At 38.6% G+C, this 20,537-nt stretch overlaps 1 protein-coding gene across 3 annotated transcripts in view; it reads right to left on the bottom strand.

Moving 5' to 3' along the window:
- Window positions 1-4,189: 4,189 nt before the first annotated feature.
- Window positions 4,190-20,537, bottom strand: part of cntfr (ciliary neurotrophic factor receptor) — a 220,682-nt gene continuing 204,334 nt past the window's right edge. For all 3 annotated transcript variants that reach the window (XM_069677259.1, XM_069677260.1, XM_069677258.1), the window contains 4 exons: window positions 15,570-15,638; window positions 15,292-15,409; window positions 6,936-7,062; window positions 4,190-5,750 (listed from right to left, as the gene is read on the bottom strand). In XM_069677259.1, coding sequence (XP_069533360.1) covers window position 5,750; window positions 6,936-7,062; window positions 15,292-15,409; window positions 15,570-15,638 — 315 coding nt within the window. In that variant the 3' untranslated portion in view covers window positions 4,190-5,749. The remainder of the gene's footprint in view (window positions 5,751-6,935; window positions 7,063-15,291; window positions 15,410-15,569; window positions 15,639-20,537) is intronic.

Below are 20,537 nucleotides of genomic sequence, written 5' to 3'. Positions count from 1 at the left end.
ATCATTCTAGTACTTCACAGATGTTGTGCTGAGCTGGGCTGGATAGTGATTTGTGGAACAACCCTGTGATTTGTTGGTGTGAGAGGCAAACATCATCAGGATTCATCTTGTTTTGGATGACAAAAGTTTAAGCAATTGAATGTGAGATACTGATATTTTTGTAATGTATGAAACTGCAGCTTGATGGGAATCTCCCGACACATCATATCTTATATAAGCTATGTTATATGCCCAAATTATTCAGCTTAATGAAAAAAGGGAGAAAGATAGAGACTGTTTGAATTTTTCAGCACCATAGACAGTGCAGAGTGGAGAATGTTGTCCCTGCTGCCCCCTAGTGGCCAAATGCTGGTTATATTTTTATAATTTTTGTAATTTTAAATTTAAAGTTTAAATTCAGCAGGTTTGAAAACAGTTCATGGCTCGGTGTATGACAAAGTTACAAGTTACAAGAATTAATTACGTTATGTTTAGCATTATAGCATTTTATTTGTATACTCTCTGGATGTCCGTAAGGTACACGGATCCATTACAGCAGTAAAACAACATAATCTAGATTTACAAACTGGCTAATGGTCAATATGGTTTTAAAAAATATATATATTATTTATTTTTAGATCAGTCTAGTTCAAGACCACTACAAACTACAACCCATATTATAAACACATACTTTTATCAATCAAAGCTTAACATTATCATTATTTAGGTACAATAGCTGAGCAGCTGTATTGCAGGGCATTACCATCTACCTGCCTACCTGTGTGCACTGTGCCCATGCAATCAATGCCCATAAGCAGAGACTTCCAGAAGCTAAAGTTAGCAAGCTAGTCACACAAGAAAGGCACAGAGAGGAGATACAGGAAGTGATGAAAATTATGCTCTGTAATCATCTCCCCAATGCTCTCTCGTGGACTCGCCCTGCACATAAGTGAGGAAATGCAAGATCATCTGTTTTGGGGGAATGGCTTTGACATTTTTCAGATCGGTACTCTTTTAGTTGATTTCTTCAGAGCAACTTACTCCAGTTTTAATGCATGTCTGTATTTAAAATGGTGTAAAAAAAACACCAGCCTGTCATTATGTTGACATAATGGCTGAAAAAAGCACAAATAATAAATACACAAAGTTTGTCAGAGAAAAAAAAGGCATACTGTAACAATAAGGTAACAAGAACAGAAGGATAAACACTCTGGGAGAAGCAGAAGGAGAAAGGAATTGTAAAATAGAGATAAAGGAAGTCATAGAGCAAAGATAGAGAGACAGCAAGTTGAGTGTTTAAAGAGGCGAGAGCCAGCAGCAGGGCAGAAGTGAGAGCGAAGGAGAGATCGTGTCATTCATCCAGTTATCAGCAAAAGGTCAAACTAGTCATTAGAGCAGAGCAAGACTGTGGAACTGACAGGCTCTGAATGAAGTGCAGAACACACACACACACACAGACTGACACACGCACGCACACACACACAGACTGACACGCACACACACACAGAGACTGACACACACACGCAGACTGACACAGACACACTCTTTCTATATACTTGAGGTTAATGTAGATCACATCGTGGTTGCAGACAAAGAGAGCATGGCTGAACATTTCAATTGTCATTTAAGTTAAGTTGTAATATAAGGTGAAAGGTTATCAAGCTATTTAATAACTAGCTATAAAAAATATTTTCTCTGAATTTTTTCAACACAAAGAGCAACAAGGTTCAAATAAGACCAGTGTCATGTTGTGGTCTCTGCACCCTCCTTGTTCCCCTTATGCCCTGTCACAGTTAATATTAGCCAGGTTCTCATCGACAACCCCATTTAAAAAGAAATGAACGGCCATAATAAGCAAAAGGAAGGGAGGAAGGAAGGAGTCATGAATGTTATACCCACCACAGCAGATACACTCTTGCCTATGCACACGGACACACACACACACACACACACACACAGAGGACTCCAGCTGACAGCTGTTAGATGGTGTATTGATTTGTCCTCGCTCTACAGATCTGCCTGCCAGAACTTGTCAGAATATTGAAGGAAAGAGAGCTTGAGAGAGGGAAGAGAGAGTGAGACAGATTAAAGAGAGAGAGACACAGAGAGTGTGAGCTAAAGGTCAGAAGAGGAATTTTGACCAACCATATCTAATCTAGTCATATTTCCTTGCTGTATGTATGAGGCTGAATATTGATATTGTATTTATATGAGACCTGTTCCTCTGTTATGTGTGTGGTTAAAGGGTTGTTGTGGTTTACACAGCTTGCACCTTGTTTTCCTTGGCCGGGCCACATATCCACCAGGTATAATGACATCATACTCATCAAATTAACTGCTGAGAACTTGAGATTTAAAACAAAACGCCGCTTTAACTACCAAACTCATTTGGTAGACAAACTAAACACAGGTCAGCGTTTGGCTTGTTTTAAACCTGTTTGATATTCTGAATACATGTGTTTCTGGCTTAATTAGATAAAGATCTAAGATGTAAGCAATTAGGAAATAATGGCCAAAACAACATAAAATATGACCCACGTCCTAATAAAGCAGAATTATCCTTTAAGGTTAGGTAAAGACCGTTAAAATTCCCAGAGCTACACGCCACTCCATGTGTTTTTCAGGTGTTTGGTTAATAAGCAGGAAGACTATAAAAAAAGAAAGAATGACTTCATGCTGCTGTCACATCCTCCTTTTGTTTTAAGTGAGCATGACTAACGAGGTTTTGGTCGGAGACTGTGTTCATCAGGTGCACAATCTCTTGAGATCTACTTTCTGAACAGAACGATGAACCAGAATAATAAGGAAAAGTGGCAGAGATGCAGAACTGCTTGTTTTGTCAGTCGGTGCAGTAGAACCCTTTGACGTTAGGAGCTGATTCAAGTTCTCATGTTTTTTAAGTAGCTCTGAATTTTTGTTCTATTAATGACCAGTGTGGAACTGACTTTACTGCTTCCTTTAATAAATGCACTTCTCAAGAAAGAATGCAGAAATGTCAGTCAGGAAGAAGCATGAACGGTCACGTGTCAGTGTAGCCTGTTAATTGTTATCTTTGCTGACTGCAGGACTTTAAAGATTGTAATAATGCTCTGTCTATTGGTCGGTCCACCAGGGTCCAGGCTGAAAAAACTAACAAACTGGAGGATGGATGGACAGTAATTTTGAACAGATTTCCCCCAGGCATGTCATCTCATCTCACCCTTCATCAGGTCAGAATGTATGACTACATACTTACACAAATTGGGACATTCCCATTGGCCTCGGCAGTTTTTTGTATTTTATCATGTGACAATGACAAACAACAACAGCACGGTGCTAACAGAGAGTGTATTGTCAGTCAAAGCTAGCGAAATGTCTGCAATAAGTGTTTCTCCACCAATGTTATGTGTATTTCTCTGTATTGGAACCCTGATCGGGAAGGAGAAAAAAAGGTATTGGAAGATCTCTGGCAACATGGTTTCCATTATACCTGCTCAACATAAGCATGTGGCATCTAATTAGAAGCATGCTAGCATTCTATTAACATGAAGCTCAAAGCACACAGCTGTGCCTGGGAACAGCCTCTTCTCTTTGATTGTTTTCTGTTCAGCCAGAGTTACTAAAGACACATAGTGTTCTTGTAGAGAAGGAAACTGGCTTTAACCCTCAAATCAGTCTTTATCAATTAGCATCTGTTTGCACTGCATAATATATCTGACATATTTAACATTCATTGTTTGATGAGTTATGTAAAGAATGAAAATGAAAGGACACAAATGACTCGAGTGTGTAATACCAATTGAAGATACATTGTCAAGCGAGAAAAAAGGAAGTGCAAAGAGAGAATGATGCATCATGCTCATACAGCAATTTAGCCCAAAAGATAGAATGAGCCTTCTCCTATCATCCATGAAATGCCAATACTGCTCATCTGAATCTGTAACTATACTTTGCCACCAAGACAAATTGAGAAAACATTCCCTGTAAGGTTACACATATTGATTTTCAAAATGTGAGAAGAAGCAGCGTTTGTTTGGGGCAGAATGTTGGAAGTAATCAATGCATCATCACTGTTATTACATCGAGAAGTAATTGCACCGGTGTCTTCATGTCAGTTTAAAAAATTAATGTCCTTTACTGCCTCCATTGACACCTCGCCTCCATCAGGTGTGTTATGTTCTCAGTGAATCAGTGGGGTAGGCAAAATGAGTATGAGGCCAGCGTGTCATCATTCATTGTGAAATGGTCACATTTAATGGTTGAAACCTGTCATTGTATATACATCTATAAAAAAGACCCCAGGTACAGGTTACGACATTCTACCGCTAATACATACATTATTATTATTAAATAATAAACTTTTGTTCAATGTTAAAGTTACATATCATAGTTTACAAAATAGGATCAAGGAGAATTAAGCCATTATGAATGCCTGAAAAAAAACTAAAATCCTATATGTGTTTTTATTATTTGTCCATAAAATTAAAAAAGAAAATACAATAAAACACATCAATATTCCTTTGAATAACATAATATTAACTGGTGATATTGGCTATTGAAATGTAAACTGCAAAAAGACTTTTTTAAATGTTTTTTTAAAGGCGTCAAAAAGCAAACTGTTTGTGTTATTGTATTTTACAGCACAGAGCAGAATGAAAAACTAACAAAGCATTTATCAATGTTTCAACTTTGTCGTCCTTAGTACAAAGTGGAACCAAAACAAATGTGTGGGCAAAGAATTTTTCAGTCTCAAATCCACTTTATTTTATTTCTTTTTTTACAATCCAGGTCCTCCTTGCCAGTCGCTGATAGCAGAGTGTAAAGCTAATTGTCTAAATAAGCCAGACTATCGTTACTGAATTCTTCAAATTGTTAGTCCTCATATCCAAAAACGACTCGCTCCGTCTGTTTGATTGACAGGTTCAGTCTGATTGAGCATTTATGTGGCCAAGTTGCTTAATGGTTTACACAAACAGGAGCTGCAGGTTCCTCAGGTCCATCCCAAGTTCAATTCGTATCCCTTGTGAGTTGGTAGCAATCAGATGTCACACACACACATACGCACACACTCACTCGCAACTTTCTGGGGTTTTTAACCCACGGCGAAGGCAGACACAGGCTTCAGGAAGCTCCGTGAAATGTTTGAGAACCATTTAGTTGGGGGGGTGATGTTGAGTCTTTGGCATGATGATTTAGCTGTATGGGGACTGCTACGTTAACTATACACACAAACACACATGCAAATGCTCTATATATGTGTGTGTGTGTTTGTATGTAGAGTGCTGCAATTTCAGAAGAAAGCAAAAAAATTAAGACTAATTAATCATTAAAAACAAGAATAAAAAGGTAATGAAGAGATTTTTGTTTTTGTCGTCTCAGGAGTTGATTTTCTTGTTCTGAAGAGGAGATTCCCAAACTGTTGTCTGCCAAACAAAGTCTGTGGTGGCTCATCAGAACCACCAGGGGGTAATAAAAGACTGTATACTCTGCACACTGCTGTAGATGTGGTTGTTGCTGCTCCTGCTGTTGTTTTTCAGGATGGTGATGATGATTATGATGATGGCGCTTTCAAAAGTTCCTCTGAAGAATTTCTTTGTCACCATTAATCAAAAAATGCTCAATCGCATTATCATCGTCTGATTTCATGTCTAAGTAATCTTGGTGAGTAACTGCGTGATGGACAGATATGATCAATGCACTGTATCCTTGAAACATGTGCAACATAGAAAAAAGATCAGCCTCTCCCCCTCCTCTTCTTCCTCCTGCTCCCCTCAGGAATACAACGTTTACATCTAGAGAAAGAGACAGAAGCACAAATTAGGCCTCTCATCAAACAATGACTTCAATCAATCTTTGTTTTTTTTCTTGGTATAATTATAAATGCATTTCTTCTGCAGAGAAATATCTGACTGATGCATTAATGTGTAAAAAACTCCTGACCAAAGGATCGGCTCCTTTGAAAAGGTCAAAAGATTAATTTTGGGGCGTCATGATGACAAAACAAGTTCAACTATGCAAATTTGGTATTTGTCAAACGATAATTTAAAATTTAAATTGAACCATTTTAGAAGTTTGGAGGATGTGTTTGGTGTGACACTGAATTAATTTTTAAATATGTGTTGCATTTTATAACCTTATTCTGTGTTTTCCATGCATCTGTAGCTGTAGATAATATAAGTGGAATAAAAAGAAGAATACTTCCTGTAAATATAGTGAAGTAGAAATGATGACCAACATTTCATGGTAATCCTCCAGGTAAGTATAGAGGCAAAATGCACTTAGATTTAGGAATGTCTGCCTTTTGTATGTGTGTGTGCGCGCATTTGCAGTAAATGCTACTATTTCAAATGATCTCTGCTCTGTTAAATAACCGGTGTGCTGTATGCTGTGGGTTAAAATAAAACATCCAATTCATCCAACCAGACCTGACTTGGTTCATCCTCCAGTGGTTAAAATGAGAAGCAGGTGTTCAGTTGAATATGCAGCTATTAAGCTTAAAAGCTATTTTAGTGTTTGTGGTTTGTCACTGATTCTTCTTTTCTGGAATTATGTGCAAACCATTCCCTGTTTGCACATGTTAGCAGTCAGATGTGCTGTGACATTCAGCTGTTTAGCATTCATTGTTCAACATCTACTTCTTCGACAGCGCACGTACTTTTACAACATGATTTACACTGTAGAACTATAAAATTAATGGGATGGGACAGCTTTGAATTGGATTTTACCCCAATCCCTTCAGGGGTTCTGCAGAAAAATATGAAGAAAGACTCCCCACTGGGTCATAAAACAAACTCACCCAATCGTTGTTGCTCTTGTTCTATTAAAGCTGCTCTTGACATCAGTAGACATGCATGGACTTGCCAATATGTGACTGAATGGCTGAGCTCATAATCAATTCAAAGATGAGGGGTTGTAGACTCATTATAAGTGTGTGTGTGTGTGTGTGTGTGTGTGTGTGTGCGTGCGTGTTTGCTCACCACATGAACAGCAGCAGCATTCCTAACAGCAAAGGGGAGAAAAATGTGAGGAGCCTGGCAGCTCTGCCGACTGGAGGTTCAGCCTTTTGTGGTGCATTGGAGGATGGTATGGGGGAGGTCTTTGTCTCTGGAAAAACAATCACAAAGCATATTTTTTATAAAAACATTGCTTCAAATTTTACTTCAGCTTTTTTTTTGTCTTGCTGTGTTGCACAATCATTTTGTCCCCAAGGGATGAAACATCTAAAATGTCGTTCTGATCAATGGCCGCTGAAAAGTGCTCATCATACAAGGAAGAACTGAGCAGCAAGGAAAATACAGTGGAGAGTGAAATCAATTCTAATCAGCAAGCACAATCAATATGGGACTTATCAAGGCAGTTATGAAGTGAACTGGACAAAGAAATCTCTTTTATTCTGAGGCCGCGGGGAAACGGAGAGAGAGAAGGACAGAGATAGAGCAAAAAAAGATATGGACCCAAATAAAAGAAAAGGGAAAGTGAGGAGGAGATAAAAACCCAGAGGTAAAGGAGACAGGGAGGAGGAGGTAAAAACCCAGAGGTAAAGGAGACAACAAGGAGGGGTAAAGTAAAAATGTGCATTGCAGCGGGCAATATACTTCTTAAACTTTCAATAACCACTGTTACACTTGATTTTACAGCACATACCAAGTGACATAGACCATCTTGAGTAACAATTATTGAGGACTTTTTTTTTTGAAAGTTGACAGAATTAAGACTTCACATAAATCAACCCTAGAAAGCAAAACATTAATTCCTTTACTTTTGACTAGGTAAAATCCCTGAACAAAAAGTACATACATTTAAAGGAAAAAAGAGTTTGAGGCAAAAACACTTATGACTTTAGACTTGACTTTGGCTCCAACAGACCCAAAACTTTCTGCCCCAAGAAATAATTTAAATCTTGTCTTATCTTAGAGTTGTGTAAAATGTGTAAGTAGGAGATAAAACTGCTTGTGCAACTTGTAGATAGAATTAAAGAAACAGTAAAAAAAAAAAAAGTTCTACTCCTGCACTTTTTCTGTAAATACAATAATGTTCAAGTTTATGAGGTTGGTTCCACAAAGCTTGCAGCGAATATAAATATGCTGAAAATTACAATGTGCTCTTTCTCAGGCTGTTTCTCGTGCTTCAGTGTGGTTTTACATTGCCTGACAAATAAAAAGATCACAGTTTAATGTTTTATAAAATGGGGCTATTGCTACAGATGCAGGCAGCACAGTTGATATTAACTCATTCACTCTGTATGCAGCTCAGTCTGCAACCAACTGTATTTTTTTCTTTAACTGGAGAGAGAATATGATTTCCCTCTCCTTTCAATTAATGACTGCAGTGCAGTACTGTGTTGGGAGTGGGGAGATATTAGAAGGAAGCAGCCAGGTGTGAAATAGCCAGAGAGAGAGAAAGAGAGAGAGAGAGAGAGAGAGGGAGAACTAGGACACATTTAACTTGATCAGCATCTCAAGTGCAATACTTCCTGCCTGCAGCAAAACATTTTGCTTTGGAGTGGCGGAGAAAATAAAAATTATGCAGGAATAATGTAATGGTGACGAGGAGAGACAGTTATTAGGTGCCACATTCGTGTAACAAGCTAGTTGGGGAGAGGCACAGACAGGGTAACTAGACAATGATGTGAGGAGGAGAGAGGATTGATAGACAATAACAGGGAATAAAAAAAAGGTGAAAGAGGAGGGAAGGAGAAAAGTGAAGGTGGAGAAGTGAGGGGGAAAAAGCAGCATGGAGAAAGAATGCACAGGGGGGAGAGAAGGTAATAAGATTAAATTTACTGAACGTCCTGAATTCTAACTACCCTGCCTGTTTACGCTGATAGTGTTAATGTAAGAGGCTTGTGGATATTCCAATGTAAAATCAGGAACCCAGCATCTGTGATCATTCGAACTGTGGGTTTCATTATGATCTGTTTTGAAGCTTAGATTTGGTCTCTCTGCTTGTTGCCATCTTTGTCAGTCAATGGAGACATCTCAACAGAGAAGAGAAGCAGGAGGAGCCAGCTCCCCCCTGTGAATTCCCATTTCAAAGTTTTCAAAGCCAAGAAAAACATAAGTCTCCTGAATAATGAAAAATACTGTAGGTGGATTCTATTTATGGCCCTAGGTTTTATTATATATCAACTTCTTTCCTGAGAAACTTTTTGAAGGCTGATTTGTCTTTGCGAGAAGTTCTATACCCATGAGTGTCAATTGTCGGGGCTAAAAAAGAGACATGCAGATGTGCCACTCAGATCTGCTGCAGATATAAAACACAAAAATACATCTTCCATATTCATCCAAAACACCTGAACTTTAGGGTTCACTTGCAGTAGGAAGTGTACACAGCTTAAGTTAAGAAAGAGGGTTTGTTTTCAGATTCATTCTCTTTGGCGGCATCTATCACAATAAATGGTGTTGCCGGAGCACACTTCCCAGATATTCAGATAGTGTTGCATGTGTGACGTCCACGGTTGGCTCCAGTTGTAAGTCTTGATTTTCCTCGCTGAAGGTCATTTCCCTTTTAAGACTCTTTGCCTTCATCTGAACGTCAAATTTGTTTCTTTTTCTTTGGATTTTCATTTATTTTTGAAGTTGTATCTGTAGTCATCGATCTTTCTTTGTTTGTTCAGCCATAGTAGATTACTCTTACTCGCAACACTTGCAGAGACCGGAAAAGCAGCCGTCTAGCTCTGCCTACCCTCTCTGCTGGGTGATGGAAAACTAACTGGGCGCTGCTTGTGACTTTTTCTCCGAAAGTTGCACCAGACACCCAGTCCATAATACTGCAAATGCAAAGGCTTTCATCAGTGGGCCAGAGGCTCAATGAGTGACTCAACAAACATTTATTTACATGAAAATCTTTCAGATTATTACTTGAAATTCTATTCTTACTTTTTTTGCAGTCTTGTATTTTTAAATTTCTATTTTAAAAAAGTGCTGTTTTCTTGTGAGGTGCATCCACATTTTTAAACGTATGATTCAGTGGGGCAAATTTCATGCCCATCCAATCCTTGGAAAAGCTCAGACTATGTCAATCACCTAGCACTGTCTATAGAGAAATTATATAAGACTTCAATTATAGTACCCTGAATGTCTAAAAATAACATCTACAATTTCATACTCCACACCTAAATGACATAATAAGCAATGGTTGTACAGTGGATTATATCCAGCATGCAGCGAAGGAGGACCTTGAGGCACCTCATCATCTTGACACAGAAACTAAGCACTTATAAATAGTTTTAGACATGAAGGATATAAGAAGTGATATCTAGTCTGGTGCTAGACAGTGTCCAGTTTCTGTCTCACAGAGTGGGTGAGGCAGAAACTTATATCTTAGATGGTTGCAGCATTTGGGATGGCTGCAACTTTTTAAAGCCTGGACTGATCTGCTTTTTAGTTCCTGGAATGTGGTGACTAAGCAATAGTCGGATCACCCAGGATGGGATTTCTAAATGTCTGTCACTGTGCCATCCTTTTGATGTGAAATGGGGTTGTTGATGCCAGGACAGGGAAAATAAACTGACCTGCTGTTTCTGATACATAAATCCCCCAAAAATGAGGAAGAGGTTATGTGGCAGAGGTTAGACGGGAGAAAGACAGCAAGGATATAGAGAAAGTGTACCTGTGTGTTTAGACTGTGAGCTACACAATCAATAAGTCACAGGAAGTCTGTTCATTTCCTATTCGGCTGAGCGGTCAGGGAATATTGGTCAGTGTGTAGATGTTTAACAAGCTGGTCAGGTGAAAAAGAGTTGGCCCTGGCTGAACTGTGTGTGTTTATTGGCCTAGTTAAGGACAGAAAATCAGTTATTTTTCTTGATTCTTTGCTGATGTGGTTCTGCCACACATACAACCACTCCAGTTGCTGAGTGAAAACTGTATAATAACGCCAGTGAGTTTCATATGTCCGCTCAATAAATTTGTATATGTGTAATTAATTTAGAATCAGTTACTCAAACATAAAATAAGGGCCCATTTCTGGACTTCTGGACATACAAATGACATCAAGGTTGCTAATACCCGAGATAACTCTGCTTTATTTGTTCTTCATTTTTAGACTGGTGAGGTGGTTATATGCAACTTTTGTTCTGGCAGCTTGTTGAGAAATCTGTCTGTGTTAGACTGTATAGCATCTCTCCTTTTCAGCATACCAAGTTTTTTTTAAAACAATGTTTTTTTATGCACAAATTTAAAATGTAACAGAAAAAGTTCCCCAAGAAAAAATCCTTTAAAAAAGTTTCCTCCCATGTTTTATTATGCAAAAATTGAAAATGCGCATAAAATTGTTTGATGGATGTCCCCATTGTTTCTTACACTGCCTGGACAACTGGGATAAAAACACATGCACAAATAGTGTTGTCATTAATGGGAACGACAACAAACACTCCTTCTCTAAATTAACAAACACTTGAACATCTGTAGAGAAGATGGGAGACGGGCAGAACAAGAGATAAGTACAAAGTCTGAGGTGGCAAAGGTAAGCGTGAGGAAAGAGTGAGTGAGCAATAGAGAGAGAAGTGAGAGGAAATGGACTGAAAAGGAGACACAGAGAGACCTGAAGGTTAAAGAGAGAATGAGATGGAAAGAGAGAACAGGACAACAAGAGCGAGAAGGGAAGCAGAGAAGCCGCAGCTGGATCGAGAAGAGGCATGAGGAGAATCCCAATAACCTCCTGTTCTTTCCCTGAGAACAAGAATAATACACTGGGTACAGACTCTGTGTTAGTGTGTTGGTGTGCGTGTGTCTGTGTGCACTGTTTGCTATCAGAAGGAGGTACTGTGCATGTGTGTGTACGTATATGTGGTCATTTTCCTCTTGTGTTTGTATGTGAGGGAGAGTTCGAGCAGGCTGCATGTACTGTGAGTACTGTTAAGCACGTGTGTGTGTGTTCCAGGCATGCATTAGCTCATTCAGTGTTGACTTTGACGATGAGCATGCAGTGTTGCCTGTGACAAACAGGAGTCACTGTTGTATTATAAAACTGTTGAGACATGTCAGTGAGCAGGTAGAAAGACAGAAAGAAAGACAAGTCTACTTTTTTTTAACATTTAAAATTGGGTTTTTCATGCCTGGTCAGTGAGTGAGTACAGCAAAACAACCTCCAACAGTTAGGAGTAAGGCGAGTCTGTTTTTGCCCTTAAAGGCAAAATTCAGGCCAAAAAAAGGCCAACAGTCTGAAGTATGTCAAACCTGTATTACTATGAGTGCAGCGTTTTCTGATGTGGAAAATTAAATTCTGTATGTATGCTACTCAATAAATAAGCTGTTAATACATTCATCAGATCAAACTTATGGCAAGAAAAACAATGGGTGTATTTGGACAGTAAGAGGAAACTGTTTGGACCAATGTTAGGGAGTAAGGTGATTTCAAAGATTATTATTTTTTCTTTTTTTGGCTCTTGCCTTTATTTATAGGACAGCTGAAAAGAGACAGGAAATGCTGGGAGTAGAGAGTGGGGGGTGACATGCACCAAATGATGGGCAGACCGGGAGTCGAACCTGCAATCAGCACATCAAGGACTGTAGCCTCTGTATATGAAGTGCCTACTCTACCGACTGAGCTAAAACAGCACCCCAAGTAAGATGATTCAATTTTTTCCAGAATCTGTAGGGGCTAATTTATTCTTCACTGTATTTTAATTCAATGTCATAGAGGACACCAGAGCTCTTTGGATGCCTGTGTTCCAACTGTCTGTTAGTAAACTGTGTCACAATCAGCAGGGTTCTGTTTAACATTGTGGTATTTTATAATGCAAGGATGAGCAACAGAAGAGATATTAATCTTTAGTGTAACAGCTTCATTTTGAGTATGAAGAGCGAATAACTCACTGTCTGTAGTTTGGCGTTATGTGCTGGATTTGGGTTGTACCCTGTCAATAGCAAGCCAGAAAGGACTTACTTCAGAAATTTGTTTGGCAGATGTAATGTTTGACACATTACTTCTGGAGCTGGGCAAACTGATATTTGGCCCCAAGTTCATCTCTAAATGATTTCCAAGTTTCCAATCTTTCTCCCTTGCAGGATAAATATTCCAGCCTCAAGCCCAGTGTGACTGTTTGAGAAATTTTAAAAATTCAGATTTTCTTCATAAATTTGGCATCTGCATGGGATTTAAAAAGCAAACACATTTTTGCTAACTTCTAATGGTCAAAGGCAGTGCTGTAGGAGTGTACTTAGGACATAACTGTTATTGGTGGCTTAATGTGCCATAGAACAAAGAGCAAACCTTATCTTACACTCAACAACCAAAAAAGGTGCCCTAGAACTGAAAGTTTCAACTACTTCAATCTTGTAATTGTGCACAAACATCTTTATATGCTGTGTTTTTCAATAAAATGTTTCTAGCATGCTGTACTGAATATTATCATAAAGCATTCACCAGCCTGATATGCAGCTGGTGATGCTGTGGATAAACACTCCCTACATTTGCAAGATCACCGCAGGATTGGAATTTAGAAAGTGCAAATTAGTCAAATACACTTTAAAACCTGTCCATCATATTTAGTGTTAATTTATTCAACATGTGTCCTACCATTTGTGTGTTACTACTGCAGCGTGGTCAGAGAGATGGGCACAGAAGAGTGTTCAGGCATGGAATGGATGTCTTATTTTTCAGGGATCATCAGTGCGTTGAGGGATTTTCATTTGACAAGCGAGCCATCCTTGATATCTGCCACATGCTGAAAGGGTGCCAACTAGATAACTCCCAGTGATAGCTTTTGTATTGACGTGTTTGAGAGAGCGTGCATGTGTGTGTGTAAGGGAACACCTAAAATATAATCATCTACAATGGATTTAATGTTAGATTAGCATTTCTTATGCATACAAAACGCTAGAAAATGTAGTGTTGTTGCAGTGTAAGTGAGCCCATCTGAGGTTGTAGGAGAGACGTGAGCATTTTTAAAAAGATGTTTTTCCCTGAGGCTATGTTCAGGCGCTCAGGTTGATGTGAGCCGATTTGTCTTGAGGCTGCTGGATCTTATTGCTAAAGCTGCGATAAAAGTTCAAGGCTATCAAACGCTTATAGTGTACTCAATTTAATGATAAAGAAAGTTATTAACCAAACTTAATTTCATACCTAAGTGGTTCAGGAAATTTACTGTGTGACAGCCGTGGGCACAATGAACAATGGTAAAAACATTATAGGAATACTATATTATCATCACAAAGATTTCTCCAGCTGATGGACTGCAAGACTGATAAAATCACACAGCGTTAAAGAATTACTTTTGGAATATTTCTAAATATATACAGTGACATAGCCCTTGGTCACTCTACTGTAATCTTTCTCTCCTTGAACAGGTTAACTTGCATATTTGGGGAATTAATGAAGGTATCATTAACTACACATGAAAAGTCATCTACAAATTGTAGGCTACTGTTACATATTTATTTGCATGAAGCCTTTTTCTTTCTTTTTTTCTATTCTCCTTACTTTGATTAACTTCTGCAGTGTGGCTTCTGGGATAGCAAGTCCAAAATGAAATGTCTCAACAACTTTTTGCACATTTGTACAGACATTCATGGAGCCTTGATATTGACTTTTCCTCTAATGCCACCAGCAGTTCGAATTTTCTAATTGCCCATTAAAGTATCTCATCAAGATATCACATCTACTTAATGTGCGGCATGCAACCTATACATCTGTACAGATATTCCTTGTTCCAAGTCAACGTATTCTATGAATTTGGTGATCCTTTTTAAGTTTTCATCTAACACCATCATCGATTGCAATTCTAATTTGTCCATAACTATGACCAAATACCTGCAAAAATGTTGTCTTCATTGCTAATTTGAACTTTTTTTTTAAACCTAAAACAATAAAGTAAGATGGCAAAAATGTGTAACTTATACCTGCTTGCCATCAGCATGTTAGCATTGTCTTGATGAGCATGTTAGCATGTTAGTCAAAGCACTGCTGTTGTTAAGTATTGTTGTTGTTGAGTTTTGCCATATCTCATTATATTTTAATTTCCATAGTAATTTGGCATTTTGTTTATTTGAAAATAGAGCATTTTGGTCAGTCACACTTTTGTTGAAATTATTTTTTGGACTAAAGGAGAGTGTTTGTTTTAAAGTGTATGTGCTATGCGCATTGAAAAACCTTAATCCCAAAAACCTAAGCATAAGAACTTAAGAAAACATCATTTAGTCTGGGCAGTGTGGATTTGATGGTGTGTCCAGAAATGTCAATGTTGAGCTCAGACAGTCCTGGTTCCAACACTGATAACTGTCTAAGCATATATTTTGAATGGAAGTTTTAAAGCTATGTAGCTGAGCTATGTCAGTAACTCTGAAAGAAACCCTGAGGCAACAATTGCAGCTAATTGAGGCTGTAACGTACCGGTAACGTCCACTTCAGTTGTGGAAGTGATTGGCAGAGGATCCTCAATCCAGGGTGTAGCATGGACAGCAACACTCCAGTCACTCCATGTTCCAATCTCTGTGTCCTTGGCAGCCACCTGCGAAACACCAGAGTAAATTCCAATAATTAAGAACAGAATTAACATTATTACTACAAAATAGAATTCATTGGTGATTAAAAAAAGGTGTTTTAACCTCCCATGTGACACATTTTGATAAGCTAACTTGAAATCAAAATGGCAAGACAGGACATGTTACCTGGATGATGTACTCCTTCCCAGCATAGGCATCGGTGATGGTGTGAGAGGTGCTGTCAGACAACTCCACCTAAACAGCCAAGAGAAGAGAGCATGTGGTCAGTTTAGATCAGGGAGCGGGACACTTTGAGTTTCAGTTACAGTAGCTTAAGTTCAAAAGTATGTTCAAATCAATTCTAAAAGTAATTAACAAAACAACCTTATCTACAATTTAAATAGATACATTTCTGAAGCTATGAACAGATCCCTGAAGGGGCTCTACAGTACTTCAGGGATATTAAATGTTCCAACACGATCAATTATGAAAATTGTCTGCTTAAAAAGGCAATTCAGCCTGAAAGGCCAACCCTTCAACCCTTTCGGCTCAACCCATAAATTATGAGCTCAGTATAGAATTTGTAGCTTGTCTTGAATGTTTTATGGTGGGTAGAAGCAGCTGTGCCGAACAGAAAACCATTTTTATTCAGTGCTCATTTATTTACCACACACCTTTTATCATTATTCGGTGCATAGGTCAGGTTTGTTGCTTCATCCGTGTGGTGTATTACATTTCATTGACTTGATTGAATCCCGATGGCTTTGCAGCCTACACGCATACAAAATACCAGTGGCATAATTGATGATTATACCAAAAAGCTTTGGCATCAATGCTACATAATTTTATAACACATTATAATGCATGCCAACATTTGAAAGCCTTTTGTGCACACTTTAATTTGCAGAGCGCAACATAGAATGAACTAAATGTTTGAGTCATCAAGGAGTGCATGAGAGAATGATTTGCTGCAACCCTGCAATTTACGGTTAGTGTTGTATGTGTGTGTGTGTGTGTGTGTGTGTGTGTGTGTGTGTGTGTGTGTGTGTGTGTGTGTTTGTTTGCCTTTGGCCCATGTCTGATGGATTGAAGAAAAAAAATGGGAGAATGCGGGTGCTGCGTTTTCTTCTCCTGAAGTCGTATTTAATGATTTAGTGACATGCCTGTTGCCTTTTGCAGTCTACCAGTGCCACAAGACATTCATACACTCACACACAAACACCTCCTCACACCCGCACACACGTTTTGGATATTTGGACTGAATCAACAGCTTGAGCTTGAAATAATTTACTTTGCTAACTTAATAAGAAGTTTATTTATTTAGTTGGCTGCACACATATAATGTAAACAAACACCCATATTTGATGATGAGAAATAATACATGTATTAATAAGAGACAGTTTGGACGACTTTAAATACAATGTATTTAAAGCATATAGTAATATGTAAAAACTGTTTAAATGTACATCAGTAACTTTTACTTTATTACTGTATTTCCTTAACTTACATTTTACAGTAATATATCTTTTTACAGGAACATTTTTAAAGAAAAAACATTCTTATTGTCTATAGCAGCGGTTCCCAAACTTTTTGTGCAACGCACCCCCTTCTACATCCCGACCGGGTTTATGTACCCCCAACCCCCTACAACTCCCCCCAAAAAAACACAGATCCTATTTATAGGCGCATTAAAGGCACCAAGTTTAATTCTGCACAAATAATCAAGATATTCTAAACATTCAACAGATCACAACAATGCGCTCTTACTTTCGAAACTTAAACTACACTGTAACAAACTTACACACTTAGGTCCTCACTTTTAAAGAGCAAAGAAGAAGACAGGCAGATGGGCCCATCATGAGAGAAGATGGGAAATGCTGTCATATTTTCAGCCGCATTAAAGAAAAATTGAATCAAGTTTAAATTACAATTATCAAACATAAGATAACGGTTACGGAAATTCAGTAGTAATCAGTAGCCTAATTTGAATCAAACTGCAATAAAGTTAGACACGATCCACCAAGTAAAGAAAAATTAGACACATGCATAGGCTCAGAAACAGATCCATTTGAGGATTTTCAAGTGAAAAATCCCGCTGGGTGTAATTAATACACCATTACACCATCATTACATTATTCCTCACGCGTACCCCTCTTTGGGAATCCCTGGTCGATAGACTTCCATCAGTCATGTTTTCAGCCTTTACACAAGACTTATTTTTTTGGCTTCAGCAATTGTTTCTGTTGATTATTATAACACAATGCCCTACAGAAAAGTGAAATGAGAGCCCCTTGAATGTCCTTAATAATCCCTTATATCACAGATGAAGTGCAACTGCACAATTACAGAAAGTACAGTAAAAGTCAAAAGAACAATGTGTTGTTGTTTTTTTTTACAACTGATAGTCTGACGAATACTTTTATGATTCTCTTGAGAATAATATATTACTGATGGAAATGGCAAAACTACAAAAATAAAAGAATTGACCTTAAAGAACTGTCTGTGATTTAATCAAAAACCCTTCATACCACCATATAATTTTTGCCGATCAGCTTTAACCAAGCCCCTGACGGGAGTTTCCCTATCAGCGCTTCAAAATGTGCAAATCTGGAGTCGATCTGACAAATAAGCCCCTCATACATCCCGAGCATCTGTGCTTCTTCTGTCTGTCTGTAATCTCTCTCTCATCGCTCACCCTCTCTGTAAAGTTGACCGTTCTGTTTTTAACTTTGCCTTGATCTTCGCAGCCTCTCTGTATCTGCTCTCAGTTGTTGTCTCTCGCCCCCTCTCTCCCTTTGCTTGGAAGGAAGTTCAGGCTTTATCTGCCTAACCGAGCGCTACATTTACAGGCTTAATTTCATTAGTGGAATGCAATAACAATGTCATAAGAGCATGTGTATGTTTTACATGTTCTTGTTGAGCGCTATGAGTAAATCTGGATACACTTTAGTATACATAGTGTGTGTAAATGTGTGTGTTAACAGGCGAGTGTGCGGCCTTTGAGGCTAAATCTTCCACTGTTTATATGTAGTCCAACCAGCGTATCCAACCATAGCTTATATCAGCATTCCTTCCAGACTCTAATGTGTATGTATGTGTGTGTGTGTGTGTGTGTGTGTGTGTGCGCGTGTGTGTGTGTGTGTGTGTGTGTGTGTGTGTGTGTGTGTGTGTGTGTGTGTGTTGGCATACTAATGTCTGTAGTGTGAAAGCTTATGAAAGTTAAGCCAAACACGTACATCTGATTTTGTGTGTTAACGTAGGTCTGTGAATGTACCTATACTGTATGTGTGTGTGTGTGTGTGTGTGTGTGTGTGTGTGTGTGTGTGTGTGTGTGTGTGTGCTTGCATTTGATATGAAAAAAAACCAACACATAATCTGGTTTGGGAAAAAATGCCTCCCAACACTTGTGTTTGTGATTCTTTGTACGCACATATTTACTTTCATGTCAGTACAAGTCCACTGCAGTGTTTTTGTGTCTGAAAGGCTCAACTGGACCTGGCAATTGTGTGCTGAACATGTATGTGAGTATATATGGAGGAGTTTATGGAGTAAACAGCTAGCAGATAAACATTTCCAGAGAGATGGATGTGTTGCTGCGTTGCCAAGTGGAGGGAGCAGCGAAAGCAGCACTTAATATCACATACTAGAGGAAGGTGGGAGATGAGATGAGGGAAGGGGGGGAGGAATGAGAGTGAGGGAGGGGAGAGATAGATGGAAGGAGGAGATGCATTTTTGTGAGGCTGTTGCTTTTGCTGCCAAAAAAAATATGAGAGATCTTTTACACGGCATGACCAAGCCTGTTTGTTGTGGCAGTGGTGGTGAGGTGATGTATATTTACTTGTTGCTCTCTCTCTCTCTCTCTCTCTCTCTCTCTCTCTCTCTGAATGTGTGTGTGTTTATGTTTCATATGTGTCTGCAGTGCTGATGTATTAAAATCAAAAATGTTTAGATCTGTAAAAACAAAATATTTGTATATTCATTTTACTTAGTGTGTTGTGATCATTTCATTTGTATCTGTGTGAACAATCCATAAACACACACACACACACACACACACACACACACACACGCATGCATACAAACACTCCTGCAAAAGAAAGCAAACACCTTGCCACTCCGTACACCCAAATATTTACCTTGCCATAATCACATCCCATTGACTCATAGTAAATATATAGTATTTACAAAACCCAAGTTATAATGACAGTAATAAAGATTCTACCCATATGGATTGACCACTAAATAGCCTATTTTGAAAGTAATGATCACTAAATGTCCTCACTGATGAGAAACTTCCTCCTTTAATGCATAAACACCATATGTCAGTTGGCTGTAAACAGCATATGTGAGCATGAACGTTTGACAATGAAGTGGAGAACACAACATGCTGGGCTGGTATTATTGCAGGGATCCACAGCAGCAGCACACCTGGAGTTTCTAATCCCTTTGAACATGCAATAAAATGAAAATTAAGTGTTGATTCCTCCCAAGGCCTAAATTCAACAACTTTACCAAAAAAAGAACTCACCACAGAGGCTACAGAGGAGTCTTAAAGCTGCAGTTATGGAATACAGATATTTCTGGGGCTTAAGACTCAACAACTGCTATGAAATGTGGCCAGCTAGCTCCCTTGCGACACAATTGCCAAGTAATTGTTATTAATCAACAATCTCCTTCTAAGTAAGTTAATACTGCTCACACTTATGCTAACCAGGACACTGGATAATGTATTTGTGATAAATACAGAGTTGAAAATATATAGACAGTAAAGTGTGGTAACAGTGTTATTGGAAAATATTCTGGTGCAGGACCAAGATACCAACACTGCTCCTGAAACTAAAAAAAAAAAAAAGACTGTGAGTAAGAACAGCTTAGAAATTCACTCCACACAAATACACCACACACAGCTTAGTGTCAGATAGACACACACTTGTACACACTCCCCAAGACCCTCCACACACAAATCCAGACAATGCGAGGGGCAGAGAGAGGAGATGTGAGCATTCTCAGGGATTGCATAAGAAACTTTGAGAAAAGGAAGTGACCCTTTACTTTTCACACATCCTTTTTATTCTCTTTTAACCTCCTCTCCTGTCCTTTCATTTTCTCCTCTCTCTCATTTCAGCGTAATATCTCTTATAACCTTCTTTCTTG

The sequence above is a fragment of the Semicossyphus pulcher genome, unplaced genomic scaffold (genome assembly GCF_022749685.1).
Source record: "Semicossyphus pulcher isolate SPU_LCO1_2020_fin unplaced genomic scaffold, fSemPul1.0.p SCAF_28, whole genome shotgun sequence".
NCBI lineage: Eukaryota > Metazoa > Chordata > Actinopteri > Labriformes > Labridae > Semicossyphus > Semicossyphus pulcher.
Note: the sequence above shows the minus strand (reverse complement) of the source record. Positions and strands in the feature narration are given on the sequence as shown.